The sequence below is a fragment of the Dipteris shenzhenensis genome, chromosome 20 (assembly GCF_047967505.1).
Source record: "Dipteris shenzhenensis isolate YYH24624 ecotype China chromosome 20, Dip_SZ_1.0, whole genome shotgun sequence".
In the NCBI taxonomy this organism is placed as follows: Eukaryota; Viridiplantae; Streptophyta; class Polypodiopsida; order Gleicheniales; family Dipteridaceae; genus Dipteris; species Dipteris shenzhenensis.
The window spans coordinates 4,249,139-4,276,281 of record NC_141615.1 but is presented as its reverse complement, the minus strand read 5'-3'; the positions used below and the strand labels follow the sequence as shown (position 1 = coordinate 4,276,281).

The 27,143-nt window shown below is 40.1% G+C and overlaps 2 protein-coding genes across 2 annotated transcripts; both read right to left on the bottom strand.

Moving 5' to 3' along the window:
* Window positions 1–14,288: 14,288 nt before the first annotated feature.
* On the bottom strand, window positions 14,289–15,777 carry LOC147889152 (GDSL esterase/lipase At4g28780-like). Its single transcript, XM_087391962.1, has 5 exons — window positions 15,546–15,777; window positions 15,298–15,425; window positions 14,968–15,207; window positions 14,595–14,853; window positions 14,289–14,506 (listed from the first exon to the last, which is right to left on the bottom strand). Exons 1-5 carry the CDS (start codon window positions 15,775–15,777, stop codon window positions 14,289–14,291), a joined length of 1,077 nt encoding a protein of 358 aa, XP_087248088.1.
* Window positions 15,778–18,099: 2,322 nt separating this feature from the next.
* Window positions 18,100–18,525, bottom strand: LOC147889151 (uncharacterized). Its single transcript, XM_087391990.1, has one exon. It carries the CDS (start codon window positions 18,523–18,525, stop codon window positions 18,100–18,102), a length of 426 nt encoding a protein of 141 aa, XP_087248116.1.
* Window positions 18,526–27,143: the final 8,618 nt, after the last annotated feature.

Here is a 27,143-nt window from a genome sequence, read left to right as displayed (position 1 = left end):
CATATTTAGTTTAATTTATAGTTATTATCATATTTAAAATAATATAAACTTAAACCTACACATAATATAAGTCATGGTACATATATGTAATTTTACAAGGTATTATAATAGAATATCTAAATTCTTATTTCTACACAAAATGAGATAAATATAAATATCTAATTTAGACTTAAATTTAAAAAACAATTATCTTAGTACAAATAATATAACTGTAATTTTTATAATTAAATAATTCACATTTGATAAAATAAAACAAATAAAGATAGAATTTTAAGTTAAGTAATTAAAACAACATAAAGATATAAATTTATAATATTATATAAAATAATAATAAAACACCTTAATTTTATAAGAACATCATAAATATACAATTTATTACATTCAAGTTTAGTATAAAATAAGTCACAAAATATAATTTAATAATAGTCCATTTATCATATTAAAATATAATATTAACATGCTTGTACAAGGACTCTACATAGGCGAGATCCTTATTGCTTAGAGAATTCAAATGACAACTTTCTATGGCTAACCTTGTGCTCAAACCGTTTTTCCTCAACAAGGATCATTTTCACTAGTAGTTGTATGCTTGTTAATGCAAAATCATTGTGGTGCATGTTGGTTCCTCAATTCGTCCCATGGCCTTGAGCTCAGTTGAGTGTGTGGGGAAATTCCCTTTTCCAAATTACTACAATGTTGTCTCCTTAAACACACAAATTTAAAAAGTAAAAATTACTACAGGGATATCGCCTTCGTCGAGCTTAAACACACCAATTTAGAAAATAAAAAAAGCACAAATCTAAAATTTCTAAACAAAAGTACAAGAATTTAAAATTGTAAAAATGTACAAATTATCTTGTGTGAATTCAAAATATCCTCTTCTTGGAGCAAGGTATCATCTTCTTAGAGTGTGGAAAAAAGAAGATAATGCATTTTTTGCAAATCGCTTCCTCCCTCAACCTTTCAATATCTCTTTCAATTATATTAGATTGTCGCTACTCTTTTCCTCTGATCCTTTGCTCATGGATTGTTTTGTTCCTCTCTTAGTTACTCTCTCTTTTAATTAGACTCTTTCCAAAAGTCCATCCCAGCTTCATCCTTTCATCATAATGTCATCCCTCATTAATTACCTCCATCCATCCTCCTTTCATCATACTCTCCCCCCCCACAATCATCAATCTCCTCCTCCTCCTACCTTTTAGTCATCCTCCCTTAGTTACATACCTCTATCCTCCCTCACGATCATCCATTATCTCCCTCTGCCTTCTCTTTTACTCAATATCCATCCATTACTCGCTCTCTATTCTCTCTTTTACTCATCCTCTCTCCATAACCTCCCTCTACTGCCCTCAAAATCATTCTGTCACCCTCGCTCCATTGTTTTTGTAGTTGTCCTCCCCTATTACATCCCTCTATCCTCACTCATAATTATTCCCCTATTACATCCCCTCCATTGTTTTTGTAGTCGTTCTCCCCCTATTACATCCCTCTATCCTCTCTCATAATTATTCCCCTATCCTCCTTCCATTCTCTATTTTAATGGTCCGCCCTTTGTTAAATCTCTTGTTCTGCCTCATCATTAGTGAACTTAGTGTCCTTCCATTCTCATTTAGTCATCCTACCTCCATTAGCTCCATTTATTCCATCTAGAATTAGTTTTCCACCTTCTATTAGCTCCTTCTAGTTTGCTAATTGCTAAAGCCATCCCTCTAAAAGAGGGTTAAATTTTATATATAAATGATGTCTAGTCCTTTGTAAGGAATTAAATTTAATATTTGAAATCTATACTTAGCCCGCATTACTAAGGTAGTATTCTAACCATTATCCCCCTTATAAGCAGCTAGCTATAATAGCTTGCATGGCTATGCTCCTTAGTCACATGAGCTATAACCAATCCTCTATAAGGGGGGGTTATAGCTGGCTAGCCCTTTATAAAGGCATAATGACCTTATAGAGGGATAGCAATAGTCCACATGACCTTGATAACACTAGGAGAAAATATTATTAGAAAAAAAAACCCCTATAGAGTGTTGGCTAAACTAAGAAAAATGGGAAAGAGGTTTTAGGAATACTAGCAAAGGATTGTGTACAATACCTTACACATGTGAGTACCTACTAGTCTTATTTACAATACCTTAGATATGTGAGAGTACCTACTATTCTTATTTAGAGGTTATGGTTTAATATAGCCTAGAAATATAGCTTGACATAACTTTTCCCATGAGCAACCTTATTTCAAAAATAATGGTTACATTTGGAAATTCTCAAAAAGACAATCCAATCCTCCATTATGGCATCCCATCCAAGGAGGCAATGCAAATAAAAGATAGCAACAAGCCAAGTCAAACTCAACATGACTTCATAAGTCAACACATGTCAACACAAAGGGAGATAAAAGCAAATGGCCATAGTATGTATTTCATTAATTTTGCACTTTTTTTCTAGTTTTAGATAGAGCCCAAAATCCTTCCCAAATGAATACTTAATGTTAAGACACTATAAGTTTGTACTTTTCTTTCCAAGACACTATGATTTTGTCTATTGGTTGCTTTGATATTGGTTCATTTTCTAGTATCCATTATATTGCTATTCATATATTCTTCATCCTACCTCTTTGTTCATACCATAGTGCTTTAAATGTCATGGATCTTCCATGATCATCCCTATATATATCCACTACCATTGCATCCCAAAATCTCACATTTTGACATTCATCTAATGGACCAATTGCAATGAAATCATTAAATTATTATCTACTTCTAGCATGAGCTCCCCTTTTCTTTAGAGACATGGTCCACAAAATGGATGTGGAAGTAGTGATTCAAGTTCCTTCCAAAGTTTGCCGTAGGGCACGTCATTTCTAATTAGCATTATCTAGCCAAAAGCAAGTGCATTTGGCCTCATCATTTTCTTTTTGCATTTCTTCAATGTACTCTATCATTTTGTGGGTCTCTTGAATTACAAATGCATTGTGTTCTCACCATGATGGATATCTCAACATCATGTCCTCTTTGTATGCAATAAAAGATTTTAAACCATCTATTTCACTTTGAGATTCATCCCTAGCAGCAGCTGGTTCTTTTGTATGGGACCTTTGTATTGACAACAAAAAACACATGATGATCCAATAATTGCAATCGGTGATATTGACCTCATCCCTAAATGGGCTACCCATGGATATTCAACTATCTTTAAGATTGCATGCTTGATTCAAATAGTAGAACTTGCTATAGTAGAAAGAAGAAGTTTCAAAAGCAATGGAAATCCCACCCAAAATTAATGAATATCCTTGAACTATTGATATATTTTTCCCGTATACTTGCCTTGTACCCACTTGAGCTATAACATGTTGGTGAATGTGCTGGAGCTCCTATATCCCCCCTACTAGCTTGGCTACTTGGCCATTAAATATATTGATCAATTGGAAACTATATTTTGGAAATCCAAATGAACCACAATGCATGTGCTCTCAAATATACCCATTCTTTTTAATTGGTTTTAATCAATCCCCCAAGGAGGATAACAATCTAGATAATGGGTTCTCCTTTAGCCATTTGAATAACTTTCCACAACCATCTTGCATGAGGACCTATTAATTTTTTTTTCCAAAGATGTCCTCTTTGTGCCTTGGGCATTTCTTGCATCTCCCATTTTGTTTGCCTATCTTTTTCCTTGTGGTGTTTGACAAAACTACTTGTGAAGGATGATCCAAAGCAAAGTAGACATTTTATTGGGACTGAATTTGTGTCAATTCTTTGAAAATAATTTCTTTTAGGTCCATGGAATATCATCACATTTCCATCTCTAGTTCAAGACCCTGGCAACCTCACTATGTCTAAACTTGGGTGTTGGAATAGTAAGTAAAAATGGGTTGTCCATCTAGCTAAATTCTTTTTCAAAGAATGAGAAATTCCACTAAGTGGTGCCTTGCCACAGATCCATCCTAGTCTTGATTATCTCTCATTCATTTAAATTAGAAAGAATTGTCTCTTGATTTTAGGCCACGTTTTCTATCTTATCTCAACTTTGCAACATAGCCTATCCCAAGATTGAAAGCCTTTCATGAAAAGTCTACTGGCCTTATTAATATCGACTTCAATCAACATTGCATTTTGAATATTTTAGAGAATAAAATGGACCTTTTCTTGACAATTTGGGATTCCATGGCTCCAAAACCTGACTAGAGAGACCTCCAAAGGTCACTTCCTTTGGTACTGCAATGTTCAAGGTTATAGATTGTAGCCTATTTAGTGAAGAATAGTCTTTCTCTTTAGGGGCTATTACTAATCATACTGTGGATATGTTCTTGAGGATGAGATGAGCCAACAAAGTGCATGGTTTAATGGACTGCTTTGACAACCCACAAGGCTAATAATTTTTGAGTGCTTTGTAAGGAAAGTCCACTTGACTTGAGAAAATTTTGTGCCTATTTGAGCGATCATCCACAAAAAAGATCTACAAAACATGGTAAACTTGTGTAGATTAGAGTGGGGAGGGCACCAATAGGACAAATAGAAAGTGCCTATGGGACAAATATAATGATTGAGGACCATAATTTTGGCTACTAAACTTGCTTGGTAGCCTCTCCATCTTGGAAGATTATCTTTAATCTTTCCAAAATCCAATCCCATCTATGTTTCATTAACAGTTTGAACCCCATATGCATGCCTAGTAGCATAAATACTTTTCCCAAGTTTGTAATCTTAAGCACCCTTTCCTTGCCAAAAGGGGATCATCATCTCCAAGCAAATTTGTCAAAAGTAGCCTAATTTAAAGTGATTAATCAATGAACCGAAGGACAAGTAAAGGGTTTTAACACAAGAAAGGGTGCTCTTAATGTTTTTTAAAGTAGTTCTTAGTGTTAAGTTCGTGTGATCAACAAATTGCTTATCACCAAGCACCCCTTGAGGGCAACTCAATCTTGTTATACATCCCTACTAATTCCCTAAACGAATTTTAGAAGGTCCCAAAAGACATTTTAGAATTCAATAGTCAATCCATTAACTCAAGGGAAGATAGAATTTCTTGTCAAAGAAGAAGGATGTCAGAACCAACAAGATCCCAAAAGACTTTTTAGAATTCAATAGGCAATCCATGCTCCCTTGAGTTTTTCCCATTAACTTCAGATCCAATTCTTATTTAATTCATTCAAGGTGAATGCGATTTTCAAAAAGAACAAATAAAAAATTTCAATAGAATTTGTTTTGGCCCGATGACATTTGATTCTCAGATCCAAAACAACCCTCTAGTGGGAAGAATCATTATGCTGGCATATCATTTGAATCTTCTCATCAATAGTGGATGCAACATCATCACTCTTGTTTGCAAGCGGTATCTCTTCATTCACGGTTTTCTCTTCATGCATGGTTTAAAAGAAGTGTCTCTTCATACATGGTTTTCTTCCTAATGAGTTTGAATGTTTATTTTAATGGTCTTTCACGCTTACACGTCTATTTTGGATGAATTTCCTTCTTGGAATTGAAAACAAAAGATAGTAAGGGTATTTAGGTCTTCATTTTATATAAAAAGAATAGTACTACCATTGTATTACAAGCCTTCCATCCTTTTAAGAAGGCAAAAGTAATGTGGATGGCAAAGCATCCCCACCCTTTCATAGAAAAGGTTAAATAAAGCTCTTATAACTATATATCATTTATAGCTTACAACAATTTTCACTTTCCTTATGGTCACCTATGTGCCTCGCACATGTCCTTATGAAAATCATTTATAATCTCCATGTCCTTGCATCTTAATGAGATTGTGATAAAATCTTGATCACTATATGTCCAACATACATAGAGTTTCTACTTTGATAGCACTTCGATGAGAAACTAGCATCGAGAAAAATGAGAGCATTAATACATTGTCATCAATAATTCGCCTATGTTCTCAAAATTGGCAGCAGGGGGCCTTTTGCTACATGTATACTGCGAAGAGACTGTGATGTGCATAATCACTTGATAGCTATCATCAAGATGCAACAAATCAATCGATATTATAGATTAGGAGGAGTGACAAAAAAGTGAGACAACATTGTATTTTGAGTCTATACTATCTAAAATAAGGTTCATGCACTTCTTTGGATGTAAAACAGCTTGCTTTTCCAAAATGCACATTTTTCTCTCGCATGTCGAGCAAGTTTATCATGATATTTATGTTTTTTAAAATAAACAATTCCCTTTCCTCTAGACTAGTTGTACTCTCGATCATTTCAAACCATCATATACATTGCATTTGAACATCCTCTATGTTTTTGGAATTGAGAATAAGAAGAAATCATGGCATATGCCCTCTTTGTAAGAAAACAATAAAACGTCTGTGCTCAACAAATAACAGGATCTCATATGCAAAAGAGAAAACAGATAGTATGGAGAATCAAAAATTTGATTACTGTAAAACTGATACAATAGATGGCCCTGCCTCCCAACCGTGTGCTCCTGTGAAAGAAGCTTCGATGGCATGCTAGAAACAATAGAGGACGGAGGCTGGATGCTAAGGAATCAGGGTTGTTATAGCCAGTGATGAAATGGGCTTCACGGGCTTGCTTTTATATAGCCACCAGTCATAGTCAGTTAGACTCAATTGGGTGACCGACCCAGTCCGCCCAAATCAGTCGACTAGAGGTCGGTCTTGAAATAGGTCACCGACCACACGATAGAACCGGTGCGCAAAATAGAGCAACTTACCTATGGTTTCCGTTCGGCCTAGAGCCATCCAGGATCATCTGAGGCTCCAAACGAGCCCTGCAACCCGAGAGTGGGCTGCCCCGGGAAATGCTTCATCTACCCTCAGTGCAGTCAGTCATGGAATGCCTTCCTGCACTTGCATGTAGCCTAGTTGGTAGTGTGCCAACTCCATCCAACCATCAAGCCACACATGGCCCCCATCTGGTGTCCAAACTAGGACCTACTGGTGGATAACTGAGCTACTTAAATGCCTTCTCCTCATGTGGGGGGCTTACAAGTAGAGTTAGCTGGTTCTCGCGTAGTTACAAGAGAGTGGAGCATTGATATCTAACACCCCCCCTCAATGCCCACCCACAAGTGAACTTACTTTTTCGGGCCAATGCCAAGTCGATGAAGATGCCTCTCCAGCAAGTCTCTTCCAAGAGCCTTCGTGAAGATGTCCGTAGCATTCTCTATAGTCGGACAGTACACCAAGTCGACCTCTCCATCCATGATGAGCTTGCATACAAAGTGATATTGAATCTCAATGTGTTTTGTGCGAGTGTGGAACACAGGGTTCTTTGCAATCGCCATGCAACTCTGATTGCCACATGATGATAACTACATAGGCTTGTTCTGCACTGCACCCATGTCCCCTAAAATCCTCCTCAACCATACTGCCTCGCAAGAAGCAAAGCATGCTGATTTGTACTCAACCTCGGTAGAAGAAAGAGCAACTGTGGGTTGCTTCTTGTTGACCCATGACACAGCTCTAGATCCAAGTGAGAAACAGTAACCTGTGTCACTGATCTCCTGCTGTCCACATCTCCTGCCTAATCCGAGTCACAAAATCTGATGAAGATGTTGCCCTTGGTATAGGTGATGCCATAATCAAGTGTGCCTTTGATGTATTTCAGCACCTGCATCCCTGCCCTCTAATGGTTCTCCCGGTGCTTATTGGAAAACCTGCTTATTACACCAGTCACAAAGCTGATGTTCGGCTACATGTTGCACAAGTAAATCAAGCTGCCCACAAGCCTTCTGTACTTCGCTTCATTTACTAGTGGTGATGAATCCTCATTTGAGAGCTTCACATCAACCTCCATAGGGTGCCAACTGTCTTACACTCAGCCATGCTAAATGCCTTCAGTATCTCTCTAGCATACTTTAGCTATGAAATGAAGATCTGTTTTGACTCTTGCTAAACTTCAATCCCCAAACAGAAATGCATCAGTCTGAGGTCTGTCATTTCAAACTCTCTTCCTAGCAGCTTCTTTGTCTACGAGATCTTCTCTTCATGGTTCCCTGTTATGACAAGTTCGTCCACATAAAGGACCATGATCATACACCTGCCTCCTTCTCTGAAGATATACAAATTTGCATCAGATGGGCTCCTCCTGAACCCATTTTGCAGAAGGCATCAATCCGCTAGTACCATGCTCGTGGGGCCTATTTCAGCCCTCAAGTGCCTTCTTCAGTTTACAGACTTTACCTTCTGAATTTGGGATCTCAAAGCCTAGTGGTTGTTCCATGTATACCTCCTCCTTGAGATCTCCATTTAGAAAGGCAGATTTTACATCCATCTGAAACACGGGCCAACTTCCTTGGGCAGCTAAAGCCAAAACATTGCGAATTGTGGTTAGTCGAGCTGTGGGAGCAAAAGTATCATGATAATTAAAACCATGTACTTGTGGAATCCTTTTGCCATGAGTCGAGCCGTGTACTTATCCAACGTGCCATCGGACTTATACTTGGTCTTCTACACCCACTTGGTGCCGATTACCTTGCATTTTGGTGGTCGATCCACAAGGTCCCAAGTGTTGTTCTTCATTATGGAGCCATATTCTGACTACATAGCCTCCACCCACCTATCATCACCCTGTGCCTCTTCAAGACACTTGGGTTCATTAGCACGGATCACCTCTGTCAACAAAGCATAGTTGAGCAAGTGTTTCTGCGCCCTTCTTTGCTCCTCTAATCTCTTGGACCGGCGGTGTTCGGATGGTTCCTCCTCAATGGCTGGAGGTTATCTGCCATCCAAGAGCTGCTTTACCCACTTCGAGAATGGTCGTTGCCATTATGATTCTACAGGCTCTTCTTCCTCTTCTTTATCTTGAATCCTCCCAAGCACCATTGGGGGAGTTCGGTCTGCTGTTGGTGGTTGTACTGGATGGATATCCTAGTCTTGGTTGTCTGGGAAGGAAGCATCCTCCTCCAATTGATGCGGCTGTTCTGAGAAGACCACATCGCAACTTACTATTACCTTCTTGGTAACAGGGTTATAGAGACGATAACCCTTTGCCTCTTCAATGTAGCCCAAGGAACCACCCAAAGCTTTCGTCTCCATCTTTCCGCAGAGGTCCATGTGAATGAGCTCTAGAGGAGCCTTTCCCCTGCTGGCCTCTTTAGGAAAGGGATGCCGATGCTGCTTGCCCATCATGCAAGCTTCACACTGCATCGGGCAGATCTGTAATTTCTGGTAGGTCTGCAATCATTCCACTTTTATGCATCTCCTTTAAAGAACTAAGGTTTAGATGACCAAACCTCTTATGCCATAGCTTAGTGTTCTTCACATCCACTCGAGCACTGAAAGCTGAGAGTTCGTAGATGTTGTGCCGTGTACCTTTACCAATGACCTTCCCTTGAAGATCCAAAATCTGTGCGCCATTCTTATCGAATTGAACTTTGAGGTCCCGATCCGTGATCGCAGAAACAAACAACAAGTTTCTCTTGATATCTGGCACATAAAGAACATCGGACAACTGTTTTACAACTCCATCTGACTTAAGAGCAATCGTACCTTTTTCTTTTGCTGGACATTTTGCATCATTGCTGACTACTACTAGGATGTCATTCCCTACCAGCTGTAGAGAGGTATACCAATCCTTCCGATTGGTCATGTGGCGCGATGCACCACTATCAATAATCCAAGGTTCATCCACAAGTACATGAACTACCTCCGTGCAAATCTCCTCAATTGCTACGAACAGCTCTACTGATACTACCTGCGCACTGTTGCTGGACTCTTTTTTTACTCCGTTCTTCTCATCTGCAATCTTCTTTCGGCACTCATTCTGCTTGTGCCCTGCCTTGTTGCAATAGAAGCACTTGATCTTCTTCTTTCTCTTTTTATCATCAGAAGAAGATGGGTTACCAGAGTCCTTACCCTTACCTTTCTTTGATCCAACATAGAAAGCCGAATCTTCTCCAGTCCTCATCTTTTGACGCATCTCCTCCTCTAGAAGCATTGCGCTAAAATCCTCAAAGTTGAGGGCGGATTTCTATTTTGCATATTCAGCAGCGTAACAAGACCGTCGTGCTTTGGTGGGAGAATCCGTATGCATCTTTGTGCTAGATTCTCGCTAGTGATGGTGATGCTAATCGCAGTCATCTGATCACGCAAATTCTTCACCCTGGTGATGAACTTCTTTGCCGTTTCAGACTCAGACAGTTTCTCGTTCGCGAGTTGAGTCTCCAGATTCTGAATCCGCATCTGATTCATGGTCTCGTATTGATTTTTCAAGACCGTCCATGCCTTCTCCGCTGTGGTGACATGTTGAATTAACGCCATGACAGAATCACTTGCACTACAGACAATAGAATACAATGCATCTGTATTTCTTCTTGTCCACGCGAGAATCTCATCCGTAGTTGGTATTATCTGTTGTGCTACATTGGTCGGATTCGGTCTCGGGAAAAGCTTCATGTCCACCCCAGTAGCAGTATCCCAAAGCTCGTATGTACTTAGGATGGTCTTATTCTTAAACTTCTAGAGTGGATAGTTAGTGCCGTCCAACTTTTTGCTTTTGCCAAACGGTGGGATTCGCAGTCTTGTGGGTTGGGCCATCTCTCACAATCTGCTCGCAAATAGAAACACACTACCAAATCTTCTTGCTAGAGTCCAGGCTCTGATACCATGTAAGAAAACAATACGTCTATGCTCAATAGATAACAGGATCTCGTACGCAAGAGAGAAAACAGATAATATGGAGAATCAAAAATTTGATTACTATAAAACTGATACAATAGATGGCACTGCCTCCCAGCCGTGCGCTCCTGTGAAAGAAGCTTCAATGGCATGCTGGAAACAGTAGAGGACGGAGGCTCGATGCTAAGGAATCAGGGTTGCTATAGCCAGTGATGAAATGGGCTTCACAAGCTTGCTCTTATATAACCACCAGTTGTAGTCGGTTAGTCTCAATTGGGTGACCGACCCAGTCCGCCCAAATCGGTCGACTGGGGGTTGGTCTCGAAACAGGTCACCGACCACATGATAGAAGCAGTGCACAAAATAGAGCAACTACCCTACCAGCTTCATTCGGCCCAGAGCCATCCGAGATCATCTGAGGCTCCAAACGGGCCCCGCAACCCGAGAGTGGGCTACCTCGAGAAATGCTCTGTCTACCCTCAGTGCGGTCAGTCATGGAATGCCTGCCTGCACTTGCATGTAGCCTAGTTGGCAATGTGCCAACTCCATCCAGCCATCAGACCACACATGGCCCCCATCTGGTGTCCAAACCAAGACCTACCGGATAACCAAGCTACTCAAATGCTTTCTCCTCATGTGGGGAGCTTACAAGTAGAGTTAGCTGGTTCCCGCGTAGTTATACGAGAGTGGAGTATTAATATCTAATACTCTTTCCCTTAGTCTTTCTAGAATCAAATATTTTTTTTTCCTTAAGCTAATGTTGAAAGGTGAATTTCAATTACCTCTTCAATGTTAGGAAGCTTAGGAGGCAGATGGGATTGAAGCAAGTCAGTTTCTTTAATGAAATCATTCCAAAATTCTTTAGAAGTCAAAGTTGTGCTCCTTATTTGGACTTCCCGATGTTTTTGTAAAAATGCTAACCTTCACTACTACTTTGGCCTTATCAAGTTATATCCATGTGATAATCCCATAATAACTCAATATACATTATTGAATTTTGAGGAAAGCAAGGATATTTGTGGGGATGTATTCATTCCTTTCACTCCGCCTTTGCCAATGAACACTTGAATCTAAATGCATGCATCTCTATGAACAACACTTAAATCCTAATGCATTAATCATGTAGCTTTTTTCATCATTTTCATTCTTTGGTTAGGTGCATCAGACCGAATCTTCTTCCTAGTAACTAGATGATGATGTATTGGAATTCACCTCTCCTACCAATTCAATTATTTAATTAACCTATGTTTCTCTATGGCTTCATTTATTTATGGATTAATTAACCTATGTTTCTCTATGGCTTAATTTATTTATGCATTAATTAACCTATGTTCTCTCCATGGCTTAATTTATTTTATTTGTAGACTATGTCTAAGAGGGGCTTCCTTCCCCAAATGTTAAAGAAAAGGTTCGAACCCAACACCTTGTTAATCCCACACGTGAGCCCTACCACTAAGCTACAGAATATTATAAGTGCTCCTTTTTGTTATAATAGTATTATAAGTGCTCCCTCATCCCCCTCCCCCTTTGGGATGTAGTTTCCTCTTTAATGCCCTTTCTCCTCCCTAATCTCAAGTCCCACCCTCTTTAATGTCCCTCCCCTTCCCCCTTAAATGAATTCAAGCTCTCCCCCTCCCCCCTTTATCCCTAATATTTTTCCATATACCATTCCCGCCCCACCACGTGAGACTAATTAATTAATAAGTGCTTTTTATTGACTGGGGGGCCCTATTAACTAGATCAAATGATGTATGGAAGTAGTTAATGTCATAACCAACTATCAAAAAGTGATACTGGTTTGCTTAAAAATATCAAAGCGTTGGACTAACCTATTGTATAAAATATCAAAAGTAGGAGCAAGCTTGCTAAATAATATTGAAGGTAACTAGAGAGTACCACTTATGGTTATGGAATATTTTATAAATTTTAAAAAATCGGAGTGATTTCTTATAAATATCAAAGAGTTGGACTAAGCTATTGTACAAAATATCAAAAGTAGGAGCAAGCTTGCTATATAATATTGAAGGGAACTAGAGAGTACCACCAAGTAAGTTCTCCTAGATCGATTGGATGAAACCTAATATTCATGTAATTTCATTGGATGGGAACTAACTACTCCTAGTTCAATTATATGAATTTAGTTAGTTTAGTACCCAAACCATGGCTTATCAAAACAATGAACCAAAACCATGGCTCTTCAGTTCATGGTCCAAAACCATCAATTTTCCCTCTCAACACCTTGGGAGGTGATGGTTTGTCCACCAAATTGTGGGCTATCAACTTGTATGCAAAGTAGATAAGATGAACTAACTAGTTAGCCAAATTGGTGTGCTGACGGATGAGTCTTACAATCAATTAAGGCCAATTATTAGATGCGATGCAATAAAATAAGGCTACGTACTTACAAGTCAATCCAGTCGCCCAAAACCATAATTTTATAAAACCATGTTTCAAAACCATGGACACTAAAACCATGTGCTCCCAACTTGTGGAGTTCCCAATTGGACTAATTAAGGAATGGACCATGTTAGTTTCCAACCAAAGTATTCCCTTATAAAAGAAGGCACCAGAGGACATTCCACACGTCATTCCTCCCGAATCTTACAAGAAAGGGAGCCTCTAATTTTCCCTCTCTCCAATGCCCATATGCCCTACTTCCTATCACATTTGAGTATTGCCACAAGCACGTGTCCTCCATGACCTCTTCTTGAGTGTTGCCACCAATATCCTCCATGACATTTTCTTCATAGGTGTCCCCTTTCATTATAAAAGCTTCATGTTTGTACGCTCCTTTGAACTCTCATTAGTCTCTCTTTCCACCCTGTATATTCCTTAGATGAGAAGTCTCTAAGCATAGTCCTTGAATGGAATGTTCCTCAAGACACAAGGGTTTGTTGTGTACTTTCTTGCATTTTTCATATATGTTCAATGCGCAAGCTACGTTGCGATGAAGAACTTCATGAAGAAATCAATTTTCTTCCCTAGGTAGGAAGACTAAGATAAACTCTTCAATGCAAGGTATGGATTTACCTTATGTTTTCATGCAATTATTCTTGTTATCTACATGTTGAGACTACCTTGAATTCTAGACAATCATGCAAGATCCTGAAGGATGATATGGGTATCTTTCTAGAGCTAATAGAATCAATGGTGTCTTAATGGTTGATCAGTGGCTCCTGGCAAGTAAATACAATCAGCTCAGGTAAAGTCCCCACATTTGAGCCCCATAATCTTGCATATGTGCTCACATGCATGTGGGCGTGTGGGAGTGTGGCGCGCGCGCGAGAGAGAGAGAGAGAGAGAGAGAGAGAGAGGCACGCACGCGTAGCAAGAGAGCTTTGCCATCTTGGATGCCTACCTATGTGTGCATGCGAGGAAGGCGGTTTTGGACGTGCCTTGGTGATTGAGTAGCTTAGGAAAACTTGGAGAGAACTTTAACCTCAAGAGCTGTCTGTCACCCGTTCACCACATTGGTATTTAAACGTATTTCACGAACGACACGCAATACATCATTCTTGCTTCCAACTCTAATAACAGACAAACACATAGAAAACGACATGGATAGGCACGTGAAGAAGCAAGTGCAAGATAAGTAGATTCTGTTTGCAAATAATGTTAAGCAGTGCAGAAGCGAGGAAAGCAATGTGGTCGAAGCGTTACCAATCAACATACAACCCATGGAAAGAAGCAAGGCATCAGGAGAAGAGCTGGGAAAGATTGAAGGGGCTGATATCCGAGGGAGAACCGAATAACACCCTTTGCGATACCAGCTTATTCACCGCTTCTGTGGGATGGAATGGATCCCAAAATAGGTACGCTGTCCTGTCGCTACATACAGGATCTCCAGGAGTGCACGACAAAACCCCTTTGAAAGGCCCTCGCCCGCAGCACGCTGTGTTCACATTCTGGAAACCTGCGGCCATAAAAATGTTAGAATGGTAGAAAGTCCAATAACAACTCACCTCCCACAACACTTGCTCAAAAGGCAAGGACAAGCCCACCGAATTCAGCTGGATTGTTGACCATATCTAAGACCATGTCGAACGCGTTTGAGTACAGAATTGTAGAACCGGGCAACGCCTGCTGAAGTTCCTCCGTGAGGGACCTCAGAAGCGCATTGAAGCTGATCGCTACCTGCTGGAAACTCTGAATGCAGTTTCCCCTATCTGTTAAAAATCTCTGTCCTATCAGCAGGGGAATACAACCCAAGGGTCCGAGGCCTGCCAAGACCATTTTGCGGGCGCCAAGACTGTATATTGCCTGCACACACATTCGACAACGGGACTCACAGTCCAACATTGACAAAAACGTGAAGCTGTTGCTACAGAACCAGAACGACACCGGGACCACTAAGACCAACTGAGAAAAGAGTACCTTGATTTGGTCGCGCAGATGCGAGATGAGCAAGGATTCGTACTGTGACAATGTATACTGTCGCTTTTTGGGTGAATTAGGGAAGAAATAATTGCTGAGAAAGTCGTTTGCTCCGATTGTGATCGAGAAGAGTCCGCCAGCCACGATATGAGCAGAAGAAGCTGCGCCAACAAGCGCCGTCAAGTTGCCTATGTACTCCCTGAACAGCTGAATTTGTTGGGTCATCTTTATGCGGTTTATCTGAGACATGCATATGTTCCGTTCAGAGCCGTCATATATGCATCTTACACACCGGAAGACTCTCATAAAGAGTATTAAGAGAGAGCTCACAAAAATGACTCCCGTGTCATCGAGAATCCCTGCGCCTGCGGAGGCAAAATTTGCTCCCAGGAGGAGGTTTTGACCTTTGGCATTCGGATCCTCATAGGGCAACGTTGCTTGCATTCCCCAATGTTCGCCTACGCGGTTCCGAGAAGTGCATCAATGTACATCACAAAGTAGTTCGCTTGCCAAAAGAGGGGAATGACACAGAAATGAGGAGCTCGCTGAGATCTCAGTTTTACCAACGGCGAACGTACTTAGAAAGTCGGAAATGATGCGACCATTGCAAAATCGTCCGGTAGGAACATGGCCAGGATAATCGATTCCATTCGGTTTGAAGTTGGCTTTCGCCAATGATAACAGATGATTATTGTTACCTACGTCCACTAGAGAGTCTCCAAACACGAACATGGCAGTTGGAGGAGCGGCCTCCGCCCTGCACAGAACCATCGCAACCACCAGATAGAAAGCGGGAACCAGAATACGCATTGCCATCTGTGGCCTTGATTTCGAAACCCGCTCCTAACGGTACGCAGGTCGCGAGATTATCGACCTCGCCGACGAGCGGCAGAACTAAGGTTGATAAGGTCATAGCAGATGCAATTGTAATCTGTGGTGGTGAGTGGGTAGTCACCAGAGTGTGGACAGAGAAGTCAGATTCCCGCTTAAATAAATGCACACGATTTCCAGCTCCATGCAAGCTCATCAACAGCGGACGCGAGACACATATATCTATCTAGATGTCTGGCTCGAAGCGAACAAGATGTGATGATGATGTGATCTCACAAAATCACAAATCGCAATCCCAAAATTGCGGCATGCACTGAATGCACGCACCCAACCGCCACGTACCCCTCGTAATAAATAACTCATGTTTCATCAATCGATTATCGCACAGCCACACACACACAGACAGAAGTCGACTACCTGAGAGTCGAGACCTCCTTTGATCTATGATCTATCTATCCACACCAGTAACCTGGGCTGGTAACCTCCGACCCTCTCTCTCTCTCTCTCTCAATTTTCATGTTCTTTACGTGTATGTTTAGAAGGAAGTAACAAAAAATCCATTGGAGTGTCTCTCTCTGTGCCTCTTTCTATATGTAAAAATGCGATTATTAAAATTTAAATATAGTGCCTTTACAGAGAACACACTTTCACACCATCTCTCTCTATATACGTATGTGTGTGTATGTGTGCATGTGTGCATGTGTGTGTGCGTGTGAATGCACATGTCTCCCTCTCCATCGTATATGTATAAGAACACAATTAATAAACTTGTCACGACTTAGAAAAATACTTTTATACCTCTCTCTCTCTCTCTCTCTCTCCATGTGGACGTATAATAAGACAACGATAGAAGTTTCATTGTTGAAACCGTCGAACAAAACATGAAAATTGAAAGTGCATGCATATCCAAAAGTCCATAAAGCTCCAATAGTCAAATAAGTGCAGGTGCATATAGAGAGAGGTTCACTAATCAAATAAACGTCGTGCAGGATGCCATGGATGTGTTGAAATCGATAGATGTCGACGATGCACATATCTCAGCATGCCAGTGACACCTACACAAGTAGAAAAGGCTAAATGTAAGAATTTAGAAATTTGGATGGCAAGACACTTGTTTACAAATAAAACCTGTGATGCTCCATGAGGGTGCTTACCATCACGTGGATTGGTGAGTCGGTGTTTAAAGAAAGTGTACGTGTAGTCGCCATTTCTACCTCGACCAAAGGCAAGCATTCTCCGATGCACTCTGTATCCTCTAAAGGATACGGTGATCCTAAGACATCCATATGAATTACGAACTTTGCGACTCTTTAGTTTAAAGAAGCCAAGCAATTCGTACCGACTGCAGAGCGTCATGAACCATGTGCTAATTGGGAGGTATCTATAATCAAAAAAATAGTGTCTTTGCACACTCATAGTTGCAAAAAAAAAACATTCATATATATTCTTTTAAGAACGGAACGAAATGTTAGGGACCACCCACCCGTAGAAGCTGTTCAACTCAAGAATATCAACCAACAGTTGTGCGAACGCACGGCCCCCCCATTGAGGGGGATCTGTCAAAGCAAAGAAAGCCAGTAAACATAATGATGTTTGTTTAAGAATAAACAATACTCAAACGTGTCCTCAAAGAAATCATGCACCTGGCACTACCACAGCGGAGTGAGTGATGAATGTGAAGCTCTTGTCCATCGTATCTAGCTACATGCAAGAGCATGTCCGTGGGTTTTAAAAAAAACTCTTCATCAATACATGAGCTATATCGAAAGTAATACAAAAACAACGAAACATATGCTTTTACTTTTCAATGGAGAACGGTTCAATGCAGGAAGGCAACAACCATACATACTTGCTTTTGTTGCTGCACTTACAGGACTTCCTTATACACAACGTTCGTAGTATATGGTACCCTTGAATTCTCGTCACTGGCCTCGTCGGCCTTGTATTGAACAAATACTTTGACAACACTTGATGATCGCACACATGAGAAAGCCACATATAATTGTCTGTGACTAAACACTAGTGTTGCCAAGTATAAGCCAAGAACGGTCATTGTTTGACTTTGGGCCTTATTAATTGTCATGCCGAATGCTAATTGAATCGGGAATTGCCTCCTTCTCATATCAAACGGTAGTTGCAAATTGCTTGGAATAAAGGTTATCCTTGAAATGAACACTCTATCACTGATATGCATACCAGAAATGATCTCGGCCTCCAACACCTTTGTGTGGAACTCTTTGCATATCAACTGAGTCCCGTTGCATAGTCCCTTCTGTGGATCCAGGTTGCGCAGCAAAATGATTAAGCATTTATCTTCAGAACCGATCGGTGAGGTGGATAACCACTGCCAAGGTCGCGGCTATTGAGGTACTCTGTTGCATACAGAAATGAATCTGCATCTATACTATTCACTGAATCTGCACTTAAATACTCCTTTCTCTCCCTCGCCATTGCATTTAGTGCTCCACTATTGATTGCATCAATTTCAAGGTTCCGAGGTGCAAGAATCGAACGCTCTCCAAAGTACATTGCAAAGTTCACAACCTGCGAAAGTCCACTGTACACCCACTCAATCAGGCCATCCATGGAGTTGTTTTGAAAAAGCATTTTATCTGGAATCACAACAACACTTTCTTTTGCGCCCCTGGTTTCCCCATTTCCAATGTCCAAAACCCATTGCATGAACTCACGTTCTGACATTCCGTCACCACGCTGAAGCACCCGCATGTTTTGTGTGAGCTTCAAGATCTTTGTGTGTCTCCAGATTATCGACTGACATAAAGCAAAATTTACGATGTCCTCTCCTCCAACCTTTGGAACCACTGGCAAAATCTGTCAAAAATCCCCTCCTAGTAGCACTACTTTGCCACCAAATAGTTTATCGCTCGACATGATGTCCTAGGAGTAAAGTCTTGTCCAGTGCTTCAAAGGCATGTCGATGAGTCATGGGAGCCTCGTCCCATATTATTAACTTTGCTAGCCTCGAAACATTAGCAAGGGTACTATTCACACTAATATTGCAAGTGCTAGTGGCATGTAGATTCAATGGGATCTTGAAGCATGAGTGTGCTGTACGTCCATTAGAGAGCAACAGTGCCGCAATACTAGAAGATGTGCATGCCAATGCAATGTGCCCCTCCCCATGCAATCGAGAAAGTGAACAATTGTAAAGAAATGTCTTTCTAGATCCACTTGGACCACCGTCTAGAAAGAACATGCCACCCACGTTTACGTGTATAGCAACTAAAATCTGATTGTAAGCAACCAGTTGACAGGGATAGGTTGACAGCTATAATGACAAGGATGAGTCGCAAGCTTAACCATGTTGTGACCCATCGTAGTAGCTAAATTTCTCAGTTGACTTTAAATGTTGCCACTTTAGTGTGCAACATTGCCACTTGTTCCTTTAAGATGTCTATCTGCACCCTAGATCCCTTGTCACAAACAACTAGGCCTTGTCCATCTCTGCCAAGGAGATTTTGTGTGTACTCATTCATGGCCTTCACGATATTCTCAATCCGAGCAATCCTTGCACTGAGAGTATTGATGGATGTCCCCATGTCTTCTCTCACTGAGCCATCACCCAGTAGAATGAATCTCACTCCGTAAGGTGACCAAGTACCTGTTATTGAGTTCATTCACAACTCTATTATGGGCACACATATCACGGATGGTCTTTACTTGCTTTACTATGGTTGTAGAAGACTCGCACCTAGGTGCATGTCTATTTCCATGGGTCGAGGGTCCCACGCTCACGAGTCTTCTCAATGTATGAAGGTTTAGTCATCCACCGAAGGACTTCAGATGCCTTGCAATAGTAGCAGTAGTTGAAGCACGACAGTGTGTAGTTGCCTGCCTCAGTGAGCAGGTGGAAGGGCTTGCCCTTGCAAGTTGTTTGATTGCCTATAGATCTAGACGGTCATGAATTGACGATACCACGACATCAAGTTCTACCTCCTCAATATTTTTTGAGTTTGGAACACTGTTTGAGGCCATTTCTACCACTGCATACAATATAAAGTCAATTATTGTTTACCTATATGTGCATGTTTCAACGTAGCGCTCCCCTTGGCTTTCTAGTAACTTGAGTTTGAGGGAAGCTACTTTCTTTGGACTACAAAGTTTTGTGAAGAACCCTGCACGTGTGTGTCGTGTGTGTCTATACACATACACACATATGATCTTCTTTCCATGTACATCCTATTTTATATTTCAAATTCTATGCATGCATTTGAAATCACATGTCATTCATCACTTACACATCGAGATTTATAAAGTAAAGACACATAATACACTTGAATAAGCTCTCTCTCTCTCTCTCTCTCTCTCTCTCACACACACACACACACACACACACACACACACACACACACACACACACACACACACACATAGAGATCAATAAATAAAGTCACGTATGTGAGTGTGTATTTATACACATACACACATATGATCTTCTTTCCATGTACATCCTATTTTATATTTCAAATTCTATGCATGCATTTGAAATCACACGTCATTCATCACTTATACATCGAGATTTATAAAGTAAAGACATAGAATACACTTGAATAAGCTCTCTCTCTCTCTCTCTCTCTCTCTCTCTGTGTTACACACACACACACACACACACACCCCTATATTCGCATGTTTCAGCGTAGCTCTCCTTGGTTTTCCCATAACTTGAGTTTGAGGGAAGCAACGTCCTTTAAACTACAAAGTTTTGTGAAGAACCTTGCATTATAGGTGCGCGAGTACATGACTTTATTTATTGTTCTCTGTGTGTGTGTGTGTACACATACACACATGATCTTCTTTCCATGTAAATCCTATTTTATCTTTCAAATTCTATGTATGAATTTGAAACCACATCTCATTCATCACTTACACATCGAGATTTATAAAGTAAAAACATAGAATAAACTTGAATAAGCTCTCTCTCTTTCTCTCTCTCTCTCTCTCTCTCTCTCACACACACACACACACACACACACACACACACATACACACACACACACACGCACACACACACACACACAGACCAAGAAAAGGAGGACCGACCTCAAGTAATGGAGGGTGAGGGAGGTCCTGGTCATACGAAGAGTGCGTATGGAGATGAATTGGATTGGGAGTCCCTACAATACAACATGCAAATAAGTTTTTTAAGAAATCTCTCTCTCTCTCTCTCTCTCTCCCCCCTTCCACTCATGGATTGCTATCTTGATTTCTCTCAAATGTACAAATATTCAATGCTATTTGCAAAGTCAATGCGGTATTGATTCATTCTACTATTCTCATAATATGAGAGTCTTGTAGGGTTAAATATATTTGCCAATCTAAGAGGTAGCAATGGGGTACGTGATACTACATAGGATTTGGGTAGCCAAATATGAGGCTTCAATTAGTAGGAATGTTGTTTTTTCTGTGTCCAGTAAGCAAGCTGTTATGGATGCTACTATCTAGGTTAGATGGCTAGTGGCCAGTTGGCCAGATGAAGTTGGTAGAGCTCGTTTGCAGAGCGTTTTGTATGAAACATCGCTTGGTGGTTTTTGAGTAATATATGAGTAGACCTCTTCAATTTAAAAAAAAAGTTTAAGTGTTAAAAGTCCTAAGTTTTTGGGTTCGGCTTGTTTTAGATCACTTGATGACATGGCCTATGCTCAAGTCCTACATTTTTTGGTTTGTAGGCTCGTGTACATGAGAACCTAATCTAATCACCACCCCACCCAAATCATGCATGTATCCCACCTTCTGTCCCCATTCTTTGGGCTCCAGTGTGCAGCCATAGCTGTGCAGCCATAGCCTATGCTTTGTTTTGCACAGCATGCTGCCCAAAAGTCAGAGGAATAAGCTAGCAAACATCAAAGCGATTTCCTATTACATAACTTTGTGATTCTGGCAGCCATCAAAGGCATTTCTAAGGGAGTGCAAAAGAACAGAAGATCTAGATATACTGAAGAATGAAATAGATATTTGTTTAGTGGGAAGTTTTTTTCAAGCTGTGCGAATCAAAGCATACTGCTTGCTTCAAGGTTTTAAGCTTTACACATGACACAAAAACTACAAAGATCACTGAGCATTTACCCTCCACCATAGCTAGGTTGGCTAATTCTCAACCATGGGAAACAAATCGACATATGCAAACGCTTTTCAATTTGGCAGCATTGGCTATGCAATTTCCAATGTAACTCCTTGCAAGCAGCTCCTTATACATAGCTCCTTGCAAGTAGTTCCTCCCAATGTACGTAGTCGAAACAACGAAAAAAAGCACCCAAAAATCCTCAGAATGCATTTCGCCCAGGAGAATTCGAGATGGCTGGCGAGATTTTAGCAACAACTGGAAAAATGACATTCAAGTATGTTGGCTATTGGGGAATCATCGTCTCTCCCACAGTCAAACCCACGTGACTCTCTTTTCAAACTTGCTGCTAAATCCAATCTCTTCCTCACACTGCTAGTAATTTTTTAGTCTTCTACCATCCTGTTTGCTCCATCCTGCTGACTATGCCCAGTGCCATGCCCTCGCCCTTGCACCCAGGATTTCTTGAGCGCTCTATCACTCCTTTCTCTCCTCTATTCCTACGCAGGCTTCGTTAACGGAGGCTGCATGTAGGGCCTTTGGTTATGCTTCAAGCAAAGGGTGGGACTAATCTTTGGCGAATTCATAAGCCCGTCATGTTTACCTTGCTTGTACTCCCTACCTTGTACTCCTTGCTCCCAATGTCTCCTCCTCCTCCTACTTCCTCCTCCTCCCTTCTTCCTCCTTCCTCCTCCTCCCTTCTTCCTCCTCCCTCCCCCTCCTCCTCCTTCCTCTGCCTCCCTTCTTCCTCCTCCCTCCCCCTCCTCCTCCTTCCTCCTTCCCCTCCTTTTTCCTCCATTGTCCCTTCTCCTTGACCCTTTAACCCTTGAAGTCACAAAGGAATCTAGCTCTCCACTCATCAACCCTGAACTCTTCCTAAACCTTGCAACCTCTCTTAACCCTAGAACTCCTAATTGGCTCTCAACCTTACCCCCCTTCCGAACCCTGTAACCCCCTTCTAAACCTTGATTCGTGGGGAGGTAAGAGCCTCCATCCATCATTGTGACCAATCCCTCTTTCTCACCCACGCATGCATGCATGCGTTGGTGACCAATCCCCCTTTCTCACCCATGCATGCATGGGATCTACTTTCCATGCTTTAGTCTACACCTCTCACTGGAATATGACTCGATGACCTATGCTACACTTTTGAATACCTATGCTACAATGAGTATTGACACAAAATTGACCAACACCCTTAGAACCTGGACTTGGGAGGGATAGGAAAACAAGATCTAAGACTAAAACACATTTCAATGGACACAAAAAATAGCAATGTTTCAAACTACCATTTAAGATTCAAAGGAGGAACTCATAATTGGGCATGTGCCATGGAGATCCTTTAGATAATCCTACATTACAAGTCATTTATGCATATATACATGCTTGATCAGTATTTTCTTAACACCCTTCTTATCATCTATTGTTTTTGGAAATCTTTGACCCTACCCTTCCAAGAGTCCAAAAAAACATTATTTGTTCATGGTTTTACTCTCCTCATTTGTTGCATTAACACCAGCTACCTTTTGACACAATCACATTTTTCTAGTAACCATACACCTTCACTCAATTGGAACCTATATAGGTGATATGTAGGCTGTATGTAGTAAGAAATAGCTCTCACCTCTATGTCAAGTTCTTTTGCATTATGAGTTACACATCGTTTCACCCTGGGATGCCCTAGGTTGCCTGTCTTCATGGATAATTCGTGAAAGAGAAGTGAACTTGAAAATGGGTGAGAAACAGGTAGCAAAACTAGCCAAGGAGAGAAAATCCTTGATTCATGAAAGAGCTTTAAACATCGTAATAGGTGAACTACAAGCTAAAAAACTAGTATAGGAGAAAAAGCAAAAAATCAAGTGGGACAATTTGTTTAGGAGGGAAACCACATTCGAGTCCTTGATTTGTTTCAAAGATAACATTTTCAATTTTTGAATCTTGTAAGGTCATTTCATTTATTATTTATAGTTGTATATATAATATGTTGACAGCCTTTGATAGTCTCCTAAAGAAGTTTCATATGGCAGATTGCAAAATTGCATCCACACCCATGGAACAGAGTTTGAAACTTACAAAAGATTTAGAAAAGCCTACAATCAATGATAGGTACTATCGGTAGCTCATCGGGTCTCTTATATATCTGACTATCACACAACCAGATATTTGTTATGTAGTAAGTTCACGTGCACAGTTTATGGAAAATCCAAAATAGTCTCATTGGAATGCAGCCAAAAGAGTCTTGCCATACATTAGAAGTACAAGACAGGTTGGAATAGAATATAGAGGAAGTCATCCAAGGTTGCATGGATACTATGACAGTAATTATGGCGAAGATCATGAGACTAGGAGATCCACACAAGGATATGAATTTTTCCTTGGTCAAGGTGTTATATCATGGTTGTCAAACAAACATCCAACTGTTTCTTTTTCTTCTACTAAAGCAAAATATAGGGCACTTACTACGGGTGCATGTGAGGCTACATGGCTCAGAAGACTATTGTCAGAAATATATTACTTTGATGAATCAAAGCCAACAACAATATACTATGATAATCAATCGGCTCAAGCATTGGCCAAGAATCTAGTATATCACCCTAGGAAAAATCACATTGATGTCAAAGAGCACTTCATTAGAGAAAGAGTGTTACTTGGTGACATCACATTGCAACATTGCAATAGCAAAGAAAATGTTGCAGACATCTTTACCAAACCTCTTGGCAAAGAGCTTTTCAAGTACCGACAAGCTCTTGGTTTGATGCAGAGGAAGGACATTCCTATTAAAGGGGCATGGTGGAATGTAATGCTCAATCCTTCTTTGATTTATCATCATCTTCAGGGAAGGCCTACTTCATGATGTTGATCTTGAGGGAATGTGTTGAGAAACCATCTCAACTTCATGTGTTAGATATGTGCATAGCAATAACCCCATAGAGTGTTATAAAGTAAAGGGTTAGATGCCTTAAGCCTAACCCTAAAAGGGTTTGTATATATTCTACATTTTCTAGTGTACAGTTAGTCATTTGTGGTGTGCTCTCTAGCTATGCCCTCTCTCCGCATCTCCACTCTTCTCCTCTCCCCTCTTTATATTTTGTCACACTATGGAATCCCAAAACAAGTGATAATGATCTTCCAACCTCACTGAGTAATGTGGGAAAATGGGAGAGCTATTTCTCTATTTTGAATGTTTGTCTTTTGTTGGAAATTTACAAACATTCATCTTCCAAAGAAAGAGTAGCTTTCCAAGTGTTATAGAGTCACCCACCCCATACAATGATAGAATCTAGAGGAGCTCTCTTTTGCCATGATTGTTGGGCTTATCATGGGAAATTAGTAGACAACTAGATCCGGGCAGGTAGCTGTATTGATGATTGAGACTATGAAGAGCATGTTTTATTTTGATTTTTTGATTTACGTAAGTGTTATAGAAAGAAGCAAGTCGAATGGCTTAAGCACAAAGTGATTTGCTTATAGCATTTAGTTATTTGAATTGTACATATAACATTTTTCAATTTGTATTCAACACAAGTTATTTGAATTTAGCAAATACCAATTTAAATTTAACACATAGCACTTTGCTTTTAGAAATTCCAATTTAGCATATAGCAAATTGGATTTGGTTAATAACTCTTTGCATTTTACGCATAACAATTTGCATTTAATCTTTGCACATAGCACTTTGCACTTTGCATTTAGCAAATAACCACATGTATAGTGTGGGCGGCACAGCTGTCTGATTACTGTGTTTAATGTTTGGCATGTCATCATTGAGATCTCATCAATTATTATGGTTTTTACATTTTGCAATTCTATGTATCGTTTGTCTCACACTGCTAAGGAGGCACGAAACATATCATGTCTCTTTGATAGAGCAAATCGATGATAGTAGTTGCTAATTGACTTAGTCTCATTGCAGCAGCTCCTGTTGTTGCTGCTAGAACAATGGATTTTCCTTGTTTTACATAATTATAAGTAACGTACTTGATCATAAATGTCTTTCCTAAACCAGGAATACCACAAATGACTTGAAGTCCTTTGGGTGATCCATTAATCTTTTTGTAAATTTATTGTTGTTCAGAAGAAAGAGTTGCATTTTCGAAGTCCTTGAACTCATTCATCATTTGAAGTAATTTTGTGCATGCTATGTTATGTATATTGGTATCTTCATGAAGGTTGGTTGAAGCCATGAAAGAGTTTTGAATAACACATAATGGGCTTTTTTGGAGTATCATGTTTGTTAGTTGGTGGCAATTTTGATCAATTAGCAAGTGCACTTTGCAATATTGATTGATCAGAGATTCGATGTCATCTTCTGTTTTTACGAGGTCTCGGATATGGCATTCTAGGAATTAAGATTTCATATGATTATTTTAAAAAATAAGCTTATTCTCATTTCTAAAATTTATGTTCTTTAGTAGAAGGTTGTAAAAAAATCCTTCAAAATGATGAGCAGGGAGGTAATCTATGAAACGTACAATCCATGTTGATGGATGTATAGAATTTCCAAAAGAATCTATGATAGTTATGTTATCTTTGTTTTTTTTCTTTGACTCTTGGACATTGTATTGTTTCCAGAATTCATAGATGGTCAAGTTCTCCATGACACTTGGACGATCGCAATATGTATCTATAGGATGCATTATAGAAACACAATGTTCACGAAGGTATTTGTGGCACATAGATGGGGGAGAGGAGTCAAGGAAATGCAGAGATTCGCTTCTTTGAATGGAAAATATTTGTAAGCATGACAATGCTGCCTCTGTTGGAGATGTTGGCTTTGAAAGAATGTATGTAGATATCATTTTTAATTTAATTGGATCTAGATTATCTAGTCCTAGAAGTTCCGCATCACTAGGATTCAAGTTCATGTGTCCTATGGGTTTGGTTTTTATAACATATCTTAGAATATAATATGATAGGCCTATGTTGGTTATTTTTTGAATATTCATATGTGCTTGCCACAAGAGTAATATTCCTGCATGGTATGGAACGACATTACGATGTTCTAGGGATGGATGGAAGTAGATCCATCTTTGTGTGAGAGGATCTAAAGTAGGTTTAGTCTCTAAATGTATAGGATATGGAAATCCGCATTTGCATTTGTGGTTTGTGCTTGAGTCAAATAGATTGCATGTCGGCCTACATGTGTGGATTTGTTTTCTCTTTACCATATAGTTAAGCTTTCTTTGAATTGAATTCTTTGGCCAGTTATTAAAATCATTTATGTAAGGGATATATGCATCTATCTGGTTTGATACGATGTCTATGT